The following is a 17673-nucleotide window of genomic DNA, read 5'->3' as shown; positions in this document are numbered from 1 at the left end:
AAGGGGGACCAATGCTTCAAGTACATACTCTGTTCAGAGGTGCATCTGAAGCATCCAGAACAAAGTCAGGCACCAAAGAGGTGTTCTGTAAACAGTAGTGAATGTTGAACATGTCAGCCAGTATTTGTTTATATTTCGTTGCTTCTTGTTTCAATAAATTACATCTCATAATATATTTTTAGTATATTTTTTCCAGTCACTTTATGAGAACAGCACCCATTCCAGATGGTTCTAAGAGTTCGATCTGGTTTGCAAGCCCTGATAGGAATCTGATTAAGAGGCAATCCAATGAGCTCAAATAACCCTATTCTCCTTTTGAACAGAAATTTATCATACAGTTGTCTGAGAAATCATCGGACATTATATCCCATGGAAAATTCTTCTTTGTGCTTTGTTATGTTTAAATCACAAACACTCATAGCACAGCAGCTTTAGTAAGAGTAAGCAAATGTCATGGGGAGCGTGTAATTTCCTTGGTTCTGTCTCACCGCAAAGATTTGAAACAACAGACCAGTGTCACTGCTCGATTACAGCTCAGAGTTTTATTCGGCAAGCAAAGGAACATATACCCTCGAGGCATGAGGGCAGGCTGACCCCAAAGGAAAGGTGAAGAGAAGAGAGGCCAGAGGCCCGGTTTGGGCTCTTTTTAAATGTTTTTTCTCTTCCCCCTGAGGCTGCCCTATGTAAACTGGGCTAGTTAGGAGGGCTGTTTTGTTTCACCTGAGGGTCTCACTCCAGTCCTCAGACCTTCCTTTGTTCTATTTTCAAGGGCTTTTCCCTACTTTGTCTTTTAGCCACTGCCATTCCGGACTCCTTTTTCCTATTCTAACTACCTAACACAAAGATAATGAGGTAAGGTCCAGGGGATTCTGCCCTTTGGCCCTTAGCTGGCAGGGCTAAATCCCAAATAGAGGCCTCTGAACTGATACACTTGAAACTGTGAGAAACAGGCCAGACTGGAGTGGATGACTGTGTGTTGCATGATATTAATCCAGATCTGCTTTTCCTTAACCCAAGGGCGGTATTAATTATGTAAAGCAATGCACTGAAATTCTCAAAGCAATATTTCATTTAATTTTTCTCTATTAAAAAAAATCTGCATCATATGGAAATTATTTAAGTGACATATATCTGGACACACTGGCTTGGGAGAGAGGCATGGTTAGGAAAATGAAGCAATATGGTTACTGCTGAAGTTCTTGGAAGTCACTGAGTTTAATACATGGTGATCTGAGAGATTATTAAGAGTGAGTATAGCATTAATTGCATGAAGGCATGCTTGTGGTCATCAGATATTTTGAAGATACTTTCAGAGAAATAGTGACCTGCACTATCAGGAAATACTAAATTAAAAAAAGTGACTTGGGATAAATAGGCATTTTGGATACACCGGTGTTCTCTGCTTTTGTCCTCCTTCCTTCCTTCCTTCTTCCCTTGCTCCCTCCCTTCTTTCTCTCTCTCTCTCTCCCTCTGTTCCTTTCTTTCTCCCTTTCTTCTTCCTTTCTCTCTTTTAGATAATCTAATATCTAGCCATCCTTTCCCCTCAAATCACTTATATTTACCCATCACTATACACATGGGCACCCATGAAGTGAAGTGAAGTGGCTCAGTCGTGCCCGACTCTTTGTGACCCCCATGGACTGTAGCCCACCAGGCTCCTCCATCCATGGGATTCTCCAAGCAAGTGTACTGGAGTGGGTTGCTATTTCCTTCTCCAGGAGATCTTCCTCACCCAGGGATCGAACCTGGGTCTCCTGCATTGTAGGCAGATGCTTTACCGTCTGAGCCACCAGGGAATATGGGCACCCACATTTGTTTTAAATTTTAGAACAGATTTTAGAGGACAGTCAGTAGCACTTCCTTCTACAGGAAGTTTCAGGTACAAGACTGTCATTTCCTGTGTGGAAAAAAGTATTAATTGTAAAGGAAGGTCAGTTTTGAATCAGAAAAACTTCTGAGTTGCCAAGTCTTTTCAGCAAACATATTCTTGTCTGCAGGAAAGAATGCCATTGCTGCTGCTGCTGCTAAGTCACTTCAGTCATGTCCGACTCTGTGTGACCCCACAGACGGCAGCCCACCAGGCCCCGCTGTCCCTGGGATTCTCCAGGCAAGAACACCGGAGTGGGTTGCCATTTCTTCTTCCAATGCATGAAAGTGAAAAGGGAAAGTGAAGTCGTTCAGTCGTGTCCGACTCTTAGCGACCCCATGGACTGCAGCCTACCAGGCTCCTCCATCCATGGGATTTTCCAGGCAAGAGTACTGGAGTGGGGTGCCATTGCCTTCTCCAAGAATGCCATTAGATTTCCCCAAAGGCCTCAGACTCTCTTGAGAAGGGTGTCAGTGAGTTACTGTCAATGGAATGCGGCACGTCGAGAAGCACGTGGGGAACACTCAGGTGTGTGAATAGTTGGCAAGTTCACAGGGAAATGTGCGGAGGGCAGCCTGCACTTGCCGCACCTGATCCAAAGACAGGAGCAAAGCGTGGGCACCCTAGTGATATCTACCACCAAGGACATCTAGATAAAGGGCTGGAAATGTCTAAAAAATGTAAATCCATCAAGGGCATTTTCTGGGCTTGTAGTTCCTAAATCCTAATCCAGACTAATTTAAGCAAGTATGGCTTTGCTTGAATGATTCCATCCAAACAGAAATGTCTGGTTTCTCCTTTCTAGGTTTATATCTTCAACTGTTTCAGTTGTGACCTCACAAGTAGAGTATGTTTGCATTTCTTAGCTTTGTGTCTTTCATACTAAATGATATCCATATGCTTTCCTGTCTTGTCCTCCCACTGTGTCTTGTTTTTCAAGACACAACAAAAACGCTTTCTCTCTGAAACCAGCCTACTCTGGACCTGGAGGCAATACTTAGTACTTATGTTTTTAGGCCCCTCAGTACCAAGCAATTTTCCCTAGAATATCTTTAACATTTTGCTGAGTCAGAAATTTTGTTAGTTTTATTTTGTTTTGAGGTCAAAAACTCAATGCATAGTAGGTCTATAAGAATCTACTGACGGCCTGCCGACCCTAGTCCCAGGGCATCCGCAGTCCCTGATCTCATGCTCTTATACTTTGGGAGAACAACTTGTACATCAACAAATTCACTAAGATGTTAAATGCTGAGAAATGAAATTCATCATTCAAAAATTCACAACCCTGGGGGCAGTGAGGTCTCCTTCTCCATATTTTCTCCAATGTGGATGGTTCACTGGTGTCAGTGAAAAGAGACTTTATTCTTGGACCACTTAGCCTAGGAGGCTATTTTGGAACTGCCAGTTTGCAGTGTGACTATCTAAATACCACAGGTACCGTTTCCTCTGTCACTCAGGCTGGCCGTTTCAGTCACCTTCCATTTAAGGCCTATTTCCATTCTTACTTCCTATTTTGTCTTCTTTTCCTTTCTGTTTTCACTGCTGCTATTCTTTTTTCTCAGTCTTGTATTGCCCTACTCTCCAGGCTTCTCACCCTTGCAGCACACTGCCGTGAAAAATAAATCTGTAAGAGCAGATCAGGCAATAAATACAATGAGCTCTGAGGTGGGAATGCTTGGGCTGGATTCCTGGGGACCCTCCTTCTTAGCTGTGCATCCACAGACAAGTCACTTTACCTTTTTGTAGCTCAGCTTCCTCATGTGTAAGATGAAGTTGATAACAGTACCTACCTCAGAGGGTTGGTATGAGAGTTAAATAAGAAAATATATTTAATGTGATGACAACTATAATGTGTACAAAAGAAACAGCCAATAAATGTGAGCTATTTATTACTGAACTGTGCTCTGAAAATCATTCAATGGTTCCTCAAATGCCTACAACACAATCAACTTGGATTACAAAGACTAAACCTGTTTTAGTCTTGATCTTCCTTTCTAAAAATCTTCTCTGACTTCTAATTAGACCTGGAAACTTACTTTGCCAAATAATATGAACATGAATAATTCCATCTTTGCAAGTACCATTTTCCAGCAATAGTAAGTTGTTTCTTGTCTTTGATGATCAAAATCTTGAGTGCTCGCTAAGTTGCTTCACTCATGTCTGACTCTTTGTGACTGTAGCCCTCCAGGCCCTTCTGTCCATGGGATTCTCCAGGCAAGAATATTGGAGTGGGTTGCCATTTCCTTCTCCCAGGGATCTTCCCGACCCAGGGATCGAACCCAGGTCTCATGCCTCAGAGGCAGATTCTCTACCATCTGAGCTATCAGAGAAGCTCTGGGACACCTAAATCATAAAACATCCTCTTATTTTTGATCATCCCAGATCCCACAATGACTCTTTTATCTTTAAAATCTGAAAATTCACAGTGTGAGCGTCACTCATAAAGACTGTTTCCTTCCTGCCTGCACGTGTGTTCAGTCATGTCTGACTCTTTGTGACCCCATGGACTCTAGCCTGCCAGGCCACTCTGTCCATGGAACTTCCCAGGCAAGAATACTGGAATGGGTTGCCATTTCCTACTCCAAGGGATCTTCCTGACGCAGGGACTGAATTGCGTTTCTTGCGTCTCCTTCATTGACAGGCAGATTTTTTTTTACCACTGTGCCACTTAGGAAGCCCATTAACAGCACCAAATGCATGAGGTTCATCTCCCTCTCAAGACTAATATTCAGAAGTAAGAGTTTACTCTTCTACTGCACCATGCATCTTTGCTTGAATTAGCCAAGAACATCTTTTGAGAGATTGCTGTCTCGTAATCCCTGAAATTCTCAGTGTTGACAACCATCCAGGATCCTTGATCGAAGGTTGACTTTTAAGTATTCTGTTTTTGTTAAGATCCAACTACTTATTACATCTTAATAAGAAGTAAGAATTTTGCTTATCAGTTACACAGATTGGCTGCAGAAAGAGATTAAAATGTCCTCTCTAAAATTAAATATGATATTTGTAAATTGATTGGCTACTACCAAAGCTTTTGTTCAAACTCATTTGTAGCTCATGGCAGTGAACTCCCGGTCTGCCTCTCCGGTGGTATTCCCTACTTCTCAACCTTGTTCCACCTTCCAGAAAGACCTTTCTAAACACAAATATTTTTGGAAGGGTTGCCTGCTTTAAAAACTTCAAAGGGGGAGGGAAGATTTTAAAGCAGGCAACTGAAAATAAACTTCCCAGGTGGCACAGTGGTAACGAATCCACCTGCCAATGCAGGAGATATGAGATGCAGGTTCGATCCCTGCATCAGGAAGATCCCCTGGAAGAGGAAATGACAACCCATGCCAGTATTCTTGCCAGGAGAATCCCATGGATACAGGAGTCTGGTGGGCTACAGCCCATGGGGTCACTAAGAGTTGGGCATGACTGAGCACACATACAGAACTGAAAATAAAGGTCATATATCTTGGCAAAAGTAAAAAGACCCTTGGTGAAATGGCCCTTGGATTTCTCCCAGCTTCTTTTGCTCAACCAATACTGCTATGTCCCAAATACCTCATTCTATTTTTTTACCCTCCATGACTTTGTATATGCCTTTATCTTCTGCCTGGGACATCCTTCTTTGCACCATAATTGTGGCAAACTCACACTTATCTTTCTGATTCAGTTTAAACTTTATCCTTCCTGTCAAGATTCCAAGACCTTTCCCAGGCAGAATTCATTTTCTCTTCTACGCAAATATTATAACTTGTATACATTCTAGTTATTGCACTTGCTATATTTCTCATTTATGATTTAATATTGTATTCAAATGTAATTAAAATGTATTACAATTGACTACAGTGAGTAATTGAATCTATTGTACTTTCTTGTTTATATGAACCACTTCATATTCTGAGATAAAATATCATGGTTTGAAAAATTTATGTTTCTGTATGCAGACGAATTAGGCTTTGGATCTTGGATAATAATTGCTGACATGCATTTACCACTTACTCTGTGATACTGAGTGACAGTGTGAAGCACGATTCTTAGTGCCTTATATGTGTAAGTCATTAAATCTTCACAGCCATCCAACAAGATACATGCTGATACACATTTGCAGATGAGGACACTGAAGATGAGACCACTTGGAACACACAGTGAGCCAGAGCCAGAATCTGAGCACCAACAACCTGGTTAGAGTCAGCCTCTTACCCCACGTTATCCTTTAGCTCACTAACCTCTCTGAACTTTTCACAATCATGAAAGGAGGATGGGAGTAACCACGCCTTTGTTAAAATGAAAGGCAATGATGCTGTCCCACCTTTATTTCTCCTCTCATTGTTCATTCACATGTAGACGCACATTAATTTGACTTCTGGTAATATAGATAGTCTTTACCACCTTCACCATCACATGTCAGTCCCCAACACTATAAGATAAAAAAGGAACCTTCCTTTTCTTGCCGTTTCCTATTAAAAACAGGTTCTGAATCTTGGCCAGAGGAAGGAAGTTAGCCCCATTTATATAATCAGGATGGAAAAGCTGAATTTGTAATTTGTTTCAGTTTAATTTTGCATTATTGTAATACAAAGTAATTATCTGGTTGAAAAATTTATCTTTAGGGTTTATTTATTTACTGTGGCACACAGCAAGTACTTACTTATTGATATAACCAGGAGAAATAAATGACTTGATAAGAACCAAGAATGAAATGTAAGTCAAAATAATTTGACAGTTGAATCTACTTCTTAACAGTATAGTACAGAGAATAAATCTATACATAGTTCTAAAAGCAAATTTACATAACTTTGCACTATTATTAATTATAAAATGTATCCTATTCCTATAAACTTCAACAGTGAATAGGGTAAATAAAACAGGATCTCTTCAAATTTCAACCAGACAATGGGTTATAATGCCATTTTTCAGAAATCTATATCTATTGACCAATTCTGTGAGAATCAAAAGTACAAAAAACTGTTTCAAACTCTGGTCAGTAAATATGAAGGAAATATAGCACCATGTCAATTTTTTTAAACATATGTAAGTTGAAAATATATATATATTAATTAACATAATTATTCTGAACAGAAATATATTACAAATCCCAATCAACTGCTTCAGACATTGATTACCTAAACATACACATTTAGCTCCACAAAATTAAGAGTTTCAAATCCAACATTAACAAGGTTGACTTGATTTTGAAAGCGCAGCATGCTGTGATTCTGTATGTGGGTAAGAGCAAGTGTACTTGTAGGTATATCCTATTTGGCACATTTTCACATGTAGTACATATAAAAATCCATTGCACATTTAAGTAGTGCTTTATTTAGATCCTCAGATGCATGCTACATTGCTTGAAACTGAAATTATTTGAATACATAAATCCTAAGTTCATTCATGTTGAAACCTTTTTTTTTTTTTCCCTGCAAAAATGGAGGGCACAGCCTCAGGAAAGAAATATATTTGTGAATTTGAGTTGGGATTTACATAATTTCACTTCTCATTTTATTTTGAATTTAATTACTTTCAAAACCATTAAAAAGGTGTAAACACACACATGCAGGCACAAATGTGATGGAGCAATGCAATTACTCATGCTGTTATTGAAAGCTAGCGGGGCTTGTATTTCTTTCCGGTAAACAATTTCACTTTTGCAATACACTGTGGTCTGTTCTCCCCAGTCCCTTCCTGATTGTTAAATAGGAACTTATTGGAGAGACACTGGTAAGTTTTCAGGTTTATTTGAAGGCCATTTAGACTAGATTGCTTTGGTGCTTCATTAATTTTGAGTCCTCTTTAAATCAGATTTGAAGTTTATAGTTCTAAGCTTCTGAGATTATTTTTTTCTCATACTCTTGTGAGTATTAGGAAGTTGGCAGAAAGTACAGATAATACAAGTCATTCACTCAAAGGTATGCAGAAAACACATGGAACTTAAAGTCTTGTCTTCTGTTCCTAATTCAATATTCTTTCCACCCAAATCTTCCCACGTCTATGCTATGTTAGTACTGTCTTCTCCTGACATTTAACTTCCCAAGCTTCCTTTAGTAATTGGACCAAGGAAATGATTTTGGGGTCTTAAAATGTTTAAATTCTAGGAGCATGTGCAAGACAAGAAATTAAATTTTAGAATTAAGGTAATTATATCAGTTTCGTAAAGTCCACAGACATTGATGTATTATGAATTTATTATTTTTCAATATTTCATTCAAAAAGAAAAGGGAGAATAAAGTTTTATTTCTTGGCATTATTTTCCTCATGAAACTTAAAATCATTAGAAAACAGAAGGCCACTATTACATGATGACATGTAAATAATTCTTTAAAATCCAGTGTCAGAGTATTGAATATTTTAAAAAAGTAAGGTCTTACAACTTGCATTTGGCCAATGTAGTTGAATAGTACTCCAATCACAGCTTGCCTTGCATTTTCAAGAACACTTCCTAGAGCTTTCCTTAATATAAATCATCCTAACTTAAGAAAATACTGCATTGTTAAATAATTAGTAGTAGTAATTATATCTTAGAGTAGGAAAAATGTAACAAATGTAAACCAAACTAATAAAGCACATGACCTTGTATTGGTATATAAAATATCCATATTGCCCATTAGTGACACTTTCCATAGCTTCCTGAAAAATTGCATCTCATTGGAGCCGTTTTATTTGCTCCCTCAAAATGTTTTGCTTAAAGTGTAAAAATCAATACCTCTCTTCATCTAAAGTGTTTTATAGCTCATCATGTTGTCCATGTGGGCATTTATAGAAACGTAATACTTTATATTATGCATAAACTGAAGCTTACTTGGTTTTAGAAATAAATAACATATTCTAAATTTAGTTCAAAAAGCAGGATTTGAAATTTGGAAGAGTAATCTTAGTCATACACCTTTCAAAGCTTTAAGAATTAACTCGTAGTATAGGAAACAGGGGAAAGAAGACACAAGACCAAAGGGTTCAGCCAAAACCAAGGATTATGTATAAATTATACTGGGGGAGATTCAACATTTAACCCTCTTCATCGAAGGGCAGTTCTGGTAACTGACAAATAAATTTATCTCTTGAATATAATGCTAATGGAGAACCACGAAGCACTTTGAAACACACAGGCAGAGTCAGCCATGCAGCACAGTCAAAAATACCCAAGTGACCTGCAGCTGTTCCTTAAGCCTCACTGAATGTCACACTCAGCCCTAGAGAGTGACTTAAGAACTAGGGAAAATGTCATCTGGATTGTCTTTTGATGTGTGTCTAGTAGAACCGAAGAAATTGAAGCGCCTGAAAGGCCATCATGATTCATTTAAATGTGAACATTTCTCTGAACCAATGATTCCTTTTATGGTAAGAAAATGAATACACTTCACAATTTTCATTTTAGGTCAGAGGCCGTGCAGCTTGTGTTACAACTGAAAGGAGAAATACTAAAGACAAAAGAAAAAGAAGATGGTGCTGAAAATAAACATGTTCAGCAGCCATTGTGATTCCACTTACCCCGATATGCTTTTCATGAGATGGAGGAGGACAGATGAAAAAGAAAAGCACACAAATGTTAATGGATACATTTCAATCCAAAGAAAGCCATGGAATAAAACAAGAGCATCATTTCAGATGTGCTAAAGCTCAGATACGAGAAAGACATGGTGTTCTGTTTTTTTTTTTTTTTTTTTTAATTTCACCATGACACAGATACTCACTGCATCCAAAAGCATAATCAGGCTGAAGGCAGTTCTAATAGTCGACCAATAGTCTGTCTCTTGAAAATGAGCCACTCTGAAACATGCATGACCACATTTTCCCAGCCTATAGTAAACCCCGGGAGGAAGTCAGGCAGCTTGTTAAAGATTCTTCACCTCAGGCCACTCAGCTTATTTTACAAATAGAAGCAGTAACCTGTTAAGTGATGCTTGGGATCTCAAACAGATTTATAAGCTAAGAGCTTAAGAAAAATACAGCAGACTTCTGGAAAGGCAGTGACTCGAAGAAAGCACTGGTTTGAGGGTGGGTCTATCTGGATTCTAGTTCACATACATGGTTTGATCAAAATCACTGGTAAGGTTCTGATGTTCAATCTCCCGAACTTAATTTGAGGCAAGAAGAAATTTTCACATGCTAGATCCATAATTTTATTGTGACATTACACACGTGGTATAACAATAGTAATAATTACGTGCCAGTAATCAGGTCATGAAAAAGTCCTAAAAAATTCTATCAGTCTTCTCCCCTCTAGAAGAGTAATTCCTCCTCCTCTATTTGAGCTGGCAACTGGGTGTCTTTAAGTAGACACATTTATTTATTTGGACAGATGTTGGTAAACATTGCTCTGAGGGGGAAAATGAACTAGATTAGTTCACCAATGTTACCAGATGTCATCACAGAAAGGTTGATTTTGTTGTGGTGTTTGAAGTAGCCCACTTGTTCCCTGGGGAGATTAGAGGCACTGGGAAAATATGGAATTTAAATAACCCAATAAAAAGCCATGAGAATATTATTTAAAATTTTTTTTATAAAAGCATACTAGACCAATTCTTAGAAAAATAAAATTTTACTACATAAAATATAGTCAATGTAACAGAATATGAAGCAGAGATTCCTATCTAAGAAATGAAGCAAGTTAGAGAGCTCCCTTTTTTAATTACACAATCATTATAAAGAAAAGCTGGAAGTGCGATGAACACCCTGCACGTGCCTCCTCCAAATGCATTCATTCAGAGAAACTGTGTATTCTTTCACTAAATGTGCATTTTGGAGAAATGCATGTTCTTTGACCTTAGCTTCAGAACAGCTGGGACAAGGTTTTAAATTTTTCACATAAACAAAAACATAGTCCATACACACTGGCATCTCAATGTCCTAAGAAACTTAAGGCACCTTTCTTGCATCATATATGCAACAGAAAGAAAATTAAGACCCAAAGAAATACATTCTAGGTGGTTAGAATGATTTTCCTGTCAACATACCTGTGAACTCTTTGATGAGTTCTGAGAAAAAAGCAATTTCTGAGCTCTCCATGAAAACTTTTTCATGAAGTATTTGGGGCCAGTTATTACCATGGACAAAATAATCTTCCTTAGCCTACAAGCTACCTAGGCACTACTCTCCAATAAAGTTGAATAAATCTGCACACAGTGGAATATTAATTTTTTTCACATATTTATCATTTTTAAAATAGGAAATCTGTACCTATAGAAATACCCTAAATATAAAACATGAGAAATTGCGAAAATAAACAGGAAATACAAACATATGACTCAAAAAGTATTGCTTAAAGTTCTAATATATTTATCAGTGTGTGTAAGTTAGCTGACTTCTCATAGTTTTTGCTAACTTTCTTCTCCTCCACAGACAATTAATTTAAGAGTGATCTTGACTAGCTATTTCATTTTAGAATTAAGTATTTCAGCTCACAACTTTCAAAAAGACATGTTCTGCAAAGGACAAAAAGCTGTAATTATAAATGACTCAAGAGAGTTTGTGATAATATATTATAAATTCATATCAGAGGTAATATATATTTGTAGTGCTTTTGGTCTAGATAAAGACAGTTTTCTTCTTATAAAAATTGATATTCTTTTCTACATGCAATTATTTATAGGAACATATAACTTATTTTTTCTTTCTACTCCAGATTGTCAAAATTATGAGAATACCAAGAGAGATTCTGTCAAAAATTAATCTTCTTCATTTAAAGACCACTGTAGTATATAATAGACAAATCATTTTTCACTGACCTAGAAAAAATAAGTTTTAAGTTACCCTCTAACCAATAAGAACAAGTCAGTTATTGGCACAATATTTTCCTTGGGAACATCAACATACCTCCAGGCACAAAGAAGAAGATATTATCAACTAACATATATCTTATATTTAAAAACAGGATTTTTAAATGTTTAATCGCCTCACTTTAATCTTCTAGGTCTTCCACTGAATAAATGGGCCTTCTATTTATAAACTAGTTAACTTTGAATGCAAAATTTCACATTAGAAATATTTACTAGATGAACTTCATATGTGGAATGTACCTGCCTTTTGCTTCTTAAAGTTCAAGTTAATGACTCAGAAATTTCAAAAATCAATTGTTAACAATTGAGATTGAGGAGTGAACAGGTAGTGACTGAAGTGAAAAAGTAGAATGAAGAAATGATTTCCTTTAATAGGTGAAACTTGAGCATGTTTAAATGCTGATAACCACAATCCAGAAGAGAGGAGAATTTGAAGTACAAGTGGGAAATTGGCACAACCAGACAGACAAAATAAGCAGGGATGGTCTTAAATGAGAAGAAATTAACCTAGTTTGCTGTGTTAAAGCAGGATGGGGGCAAGAGTTAGTGTGAATTCAGCAGCAAATAATTCAGAGGACTGAGGTGGTCTCTTTATCTCTCCCTCTAGAGTAGAATGTGAATGCACCTGCAGAAGACACAGGTTTGAGGACAGTGGAGGTCTCTGACAAAAGCTGCAGAGAGTAGAAAGTAGACTGGCGACAGAAAAATATTGGGATTACTTGGCAGTGTTGAATTCCCACATGAAGCTGATTCAAATTCCCTTGCATTAATTTTCTCTTGTAGCACTCAGGTAACCCAAAAGTAGCCATGGAGAAAGAAAATTCATTGGTGACTCTAGTGATGATATGGACATAACCAAATGAAAAAAAAAATGATGGGTTTGGAATTTTTGAGCATGGTGAAATTACAGTCATAGAAGCCAAGTGAAACAGGGAGATAGAAGAGGACCGAATGCAGCTGATGCACTAAAAAGTGATAGAAGTTTTTAAAAAGATGATAGTAGAAGAAGTTGATAAAACCAAGCTGAAAGGAGGAGATAGGAAGGAATGATATGCATGAATTAGTAACTTCTGAATAGGGGTGATCTAGGGGCAACGACAGGATTCAGAATATAACATAGGATGTGTCTGACTTGGAAGAGAGAATGACATTGGAAGTAATGAAGCCATGAACTTAAAGGTTAAGTTGCAAACAGCTGATTTATGTGGATATAAGAGCACCCAGGGGTGATAGCAGAAATTGCTTTATATACAGTGATGGGATACAGATAAAAATAAATAGCCAAGCACATTTCTAGTGATCCTTATAAATTAAAGAAAATGATTCAGAAGTGTTAAGTATGGTTTATTATACTTCTACAGAAATAATTTTTCTTTAAAGTCAATATTGAATCCAAATAGCTAAAGTATTTAAGACTCTTTAAAAGAGGCTGAGAAATCTTTACTTTTTCAAGAATTTTGTTATTCTTTTGCCCATGATTATATTCCAGTCAAGTCCCAATTAAAAAATTTAAGTATGTAGAATCTGAAATAAATACGTTTAACTGTATGCTGTATATATATGTAATATATATATGTATCAATCAGTTCAGTCACTCAGCCGTGTCTGACTCTTTTTGACCCCATAGACTGCAGCACGTCAGGCTTCCCTGCCCATCACCAACTCCCAGAGCTTACTCAAACTCATGTCCATCCCGTCGGTGATGCCATCCAACCATCTCACCCTCTGTTGTCCCCTTCTCCTCCTACCTTCAATCTTTCCCAGCATCAGGGTCTTTTCCAAGGAGTCAGTTTTTCACATCAGGTGGCCAAAGTATTAGAGCTTCAGCTTCAGTCCTTCCAATGAATATTCGGGACTGATTTTCTTTAGGATTGACTAGTTTGATCTCCTTGCAGTCCAAGGGTCTCTCAAGTCTTCTCCAACACCACAGTTCAAAAGCATCAATTCTTCAGCAGTCAGCTTTCTTTATAGTCCAACTCTCACACCCATACATGACTACTGGAAAAACCATAGCCTTGACTAAACGGACCTTTGTTGGTCAAGTAATGTCTCTGCTTTTTTAATATGCTGCCTAGATATATATGTCTGTGTGTGTGTTCAGTCGCTAAGTCATGTTCAACTCTTTGTGACCCCATCGACTGCAGCATGCCAGGCTTCCGCATCCTTCACTATCTCCTGGAGTTTGCTCAAATTCATGTCCATTGAGTCAGTGATGCCATCCAATCATCTCATCCTCTGCCGGCCCCTTCTCCTTCTGCCTTCAGCACTTCCCGGCATCCGTTATATATATATATATACATGCATACATATATTTTTTGAATGAAAAGTCTCTTGTTATCTATTTTTTTATAAAACCCTGTCAGTAGGATATAGATAATCACTGACCTTAGAAATGTGGGAACAAGGTAGAGAAGCTTGCTTCTGTAAGGCTAACTTTAAATAACTATGGGGAAAAAGCACATCTTCAAAGACCTTATAAAAATACCATATAGAGCTAATATAAGCTTCTATATTATGGAAACAAATATAGAGAACACCTTTTAGATCAAGATGTCAGTCAGCATTATATTTGAATGTATCTTAATTAGTCACTTTTTTTCTTTTAATGAAAGAACTTAATCATCCTTACTGTTAGACACTGACTTTGAAAGTTTTATTGGGACAAATAATGCTAGATTGATTCAAGCAGACATTTACATTTCTTACATAACTTATTAGTAATCATTACTATACTTATATCAAACTTTGGTGATAGTATGTGTGGCTAATTACATCAGAAAAAAATCAACTTTATAAAGTAACTACACTACTTTGAGATTACCTCCATTTCTCATTCTTAAATAAGTGTTTGATTTGAATACATTTGTTGCTAATTTGGAAGGATGGGATGGGGTCAGATAAGAAACTAATTATTCCCTATGGAAAAAAACTATGCTTCTCTTTTCAGAGTATAAACAGAGAGATTCTTTTTTGACTCCCCATGGAGATTATTTAAAATTAGATAGGATACTTAAGATCCAGCTGAAAGTTTGGACTACATAGTCTTTAAATTGCAGCCTTATCCTGAGATTCTAAATAATTCAGAGAAAATAGGGCTCCAGAGGTCTGCACCTCTGTATACCACAGTGCTTGGAAAGCTGTATTTTTCCATGTGTGGAAGCAACAACATTTCTACCTCAAAGGCTTTGTGAAAACTACAAGACAAAAATTTGTGTAAATGTATAGAACAGTGCTTGGCATATTGCAACTACTCAATGTGGTTATTAAATACTTCTTACATATAAAGAAGATCATTATTATCATTACCGCAAAAAGGATGAGGAGGAACACAGGACAGGATATACACACACAAGGAGACAAGAGTAGTCATAAAAAAGACATAGATATTAAGTATACTAAGAACAGAACGTGCAGGATGGGAAGCAGAGACAAAGGGATAGATAGGAAACAGATAATGTGGGGATTTAGGGACGATATGAAGGCATTTGAAATTTATCCTAGGGATGCTAGGAACCAGATAATGTGGGGATTTAGGGACGATATGAAGGCATTTGAAATTTATCCTAGGGATGCTAGGAAATGATTGAGGGATTTTAGGCAAGTTTAGAAATAATGATTTAGATAGATTTCTTTAGCTGAAGTGTGAAGAATGAATTTGAGGAAGGCCAGACTAGAAGACACTGTTTTGGTATGATGGTCTGAGCAAGAAAAGAAGAAAATCAGCAAGCTTGAGGGATTTTAAAGAGCTATCATCTAGATCACCTTGTGTGGAGGCACACAGAGGGAAGAGCAAGGACAAGGCAGGATGAGGGCAGAGATGAAGCCCTGGTTTCCAGTTCGGTTAGTTTGTGGAAGTCACTGCCCCAGTTCCTGTTCCATATTCTTGGGTTTTTGTTCTTCTTTTTCCACCCAGATGCTATTTATGTGTTCAGTTATGCAAAATGCATGTCTTGAGTATCTACACTGTGCCAGGCACTGCACTTGTTTAAAAAAGCAGAGGTTCTCTGAGTCCAGCTCTTTGAATTAGATAGAAAAACACAGAATCCGGGGCAGGGGCAATTTGAAGAGCATGTAATTCAATTTCTCAACTGAAATCTGAATCCCTCATATAATAATCTAGCCACATTCATACACTTGGCAGGTCTATGTTGGACTTAATCACGAGAAATAGCTCTCTTTCTAGGGGGTCAATTCTTTCTTCTCAGATCTGTGATTGTTAGCAGTCCTCACTTATACGCAGCTCACAGTTATCTGTTAACAGCCTTTCACTTTGGGCCCAAGATCTTCTCATGCAGCCAAAAGAACACATTTGATTGCTCTTTTTTCTTCGGAGCGTCTGGATCTTTGTTATCCATACCCCACATATTCCTAATTGTTTGCAACACTCCTTGAAGGCATTCAGTGTCATCTTGCTATGCTGATAAAGTTCTTCCGAATGTATGCTTGTTTGAATATATCTGCTTCAAGCATATTTCCCAGAAATTAATACAATATCCAGGTTATGTTCTGGTCAGTACATAGAATTTTGGCCTTATCAACTGCTTTTTGGGTACTGAAAATCATTAATATCTTTATCAGGCATTGGCAATTTATCTTTTTTTGTAGAAACATTTTTCTCAGGAGTTGCAGTTAAATTATACATATCCCCCTATACATAAGCATTCAGCATATATGAAGTTGGATGCAGATTTATTAACATAGAAATGACCCTGTTAAACTTCATCTTCTTAGATTTGCATCTCTTCAAAGGTTTCCCTTAAACAAAATTCTTTATCTAAACTTAACTACGTCTTCTAGCTTTGTGCTTTCACAAATATCATATTCATATTTAAGTCAAATATTAAAGTGCTGAGTTTGCCAACTTCCATTTCACTCAGTCATCAGGAATTCACTTGTCCAGCCCCTGTGATTACAAGGACTCCACCAGTTATATTTTCATGGTTTTAGTCTCATTCCAATCTTATGTTCATTTAGAAAGTAATCAAAACACTTTGCTGAACTCAATATGTGGTGTTTCTACAGCCTTTTTCTCATCTACATGTATAGAAAATGTCTGAAATGTTTAAGGACACAGTGTATTCTTAAGGGATTCCATTTATTCTTGGTGATTGAAAATCCCTTTCTTACTGTTCAAAAATAACCTATTGGATATTTTATGTTTATTTTGAAAAGCTAACCAGTCTAAGCAGGGTGTCAGTATACAGCCTTAACTTGGAGAACATCCTTTAAATAAGAACATTAAGTGGTTTTAGGCATATGGCACTCCTCTTGTTCTGCTCAAAGGCCAGAGATTTAGGGAAAGGGTCATGGGTACTGAAATACTAAAGTGCAATAATTTGTTTTCATGACTGTCTCTCTACAAGCTCTTTGAAAAGTAGGGCTGTATAATTCAAATATCAGTTGTTTCTCACACAGTTCCTGGAAAAAATAGGCACTAAGTAAATGACTGAAAAGTTATCATTTGCATGTTTCAGTAATCCAGGATTTACTTCAGTCAAGACAAACAATATGGATCTTTTTTATAGAAGGAGGTCATTTTTCTGGTACATGTAACTATCTGAGTTTTCACTTATTATTATTCTTTTTGTTGTTGTTTTGTTATTTATTTATTACTTTACAATATTGTATTGGTTTTGCCATACATCAACATGAATCTGCCATGGGTGTATTCTTTTTATTTTTCATGGGCAGAAAATACAGAGGCTATACAGGGATTCTGATTCTATTGATACTTACTCTGTAATCTACTAACATTGCACCATATGTTCATAACAATATCCCTATTTCTTCCATGTTTTTTTCCTTCCTCCAAGAGGGCACATTGGTTTTCCTTAGGTTCATTTTTTTCCTAACAAATTTCAGTAGAGTTTGGCCTTTAGCCTTTGTCTATTATTATTTTTTAGGTTCAGGGAAGTCTTAGAATTGTTCGCAGCAGGAGCTTGGCAGGACATGCATGATCAGATGGTAAGGCAATGAGAGCTCTAACTCAGTGCAGGCAGAGAGGGCAAATTTCTGAAGTTCAAAGCTGGAAACTGAGATATATTTTCC

General features: G+C 37.3%; 1 protein-coding gene and 1 non-coding gene across 15 annotated transcripts in view; both read right to left on the bottom strand.

Moving 5' to 3' along the window:
• Positions 1 to 17673, bottom strand: part of PPFIA2 (PTPRF interacting protein alpha 2) — a 493970-nt gene that overhangs the window by 40488 nt on the left and 435809 nt on the right. For 4 of the 14 annotated variants that reach the window (XM_044941884.2, XM_044941888.2, XM_044941889.2 and 1 more), the window contains one exon: positions 9338 to 9346. The exons of the other annotated variants lie outside the window; for them this stretch is intronic. In XM_044941884.2, coding sequence (XP_044797819.1) covers positions 9338 to 9346 — 9 coding nt within the window. The remainder of the gene's footprint in view (positions 1 to 9337; positions 9347 to 17673) is intronic. 14 annotated transcript variants of the gene reach the window in all.
• TRNAC-ACA lies at positions 1725 to 1796 on the bottom strand. The gene has a single exon. It is a non-coding gene; the product is annotated as a tRNA-Cys (tRNA).

The sequence above is a fragment of the Bubalus bubalis genome, chromosome 4, assembly GCF_019923935.1.
Source record: "Bubalus bubalis isolate 160015118507 breed Murrah chromosome 4, NDDB_SH_1, whole genome shotgun sequence".
NCBI classification, from domain to species: Eukaryota; Metazoa; Chordata; class Mammalia; order Artiodactyla; family Bovidae; genus Bubalus; species Bubalus bubalis.
This window is presented reverse-complemented; position numbering and strand designations above follow the sequence as displayed.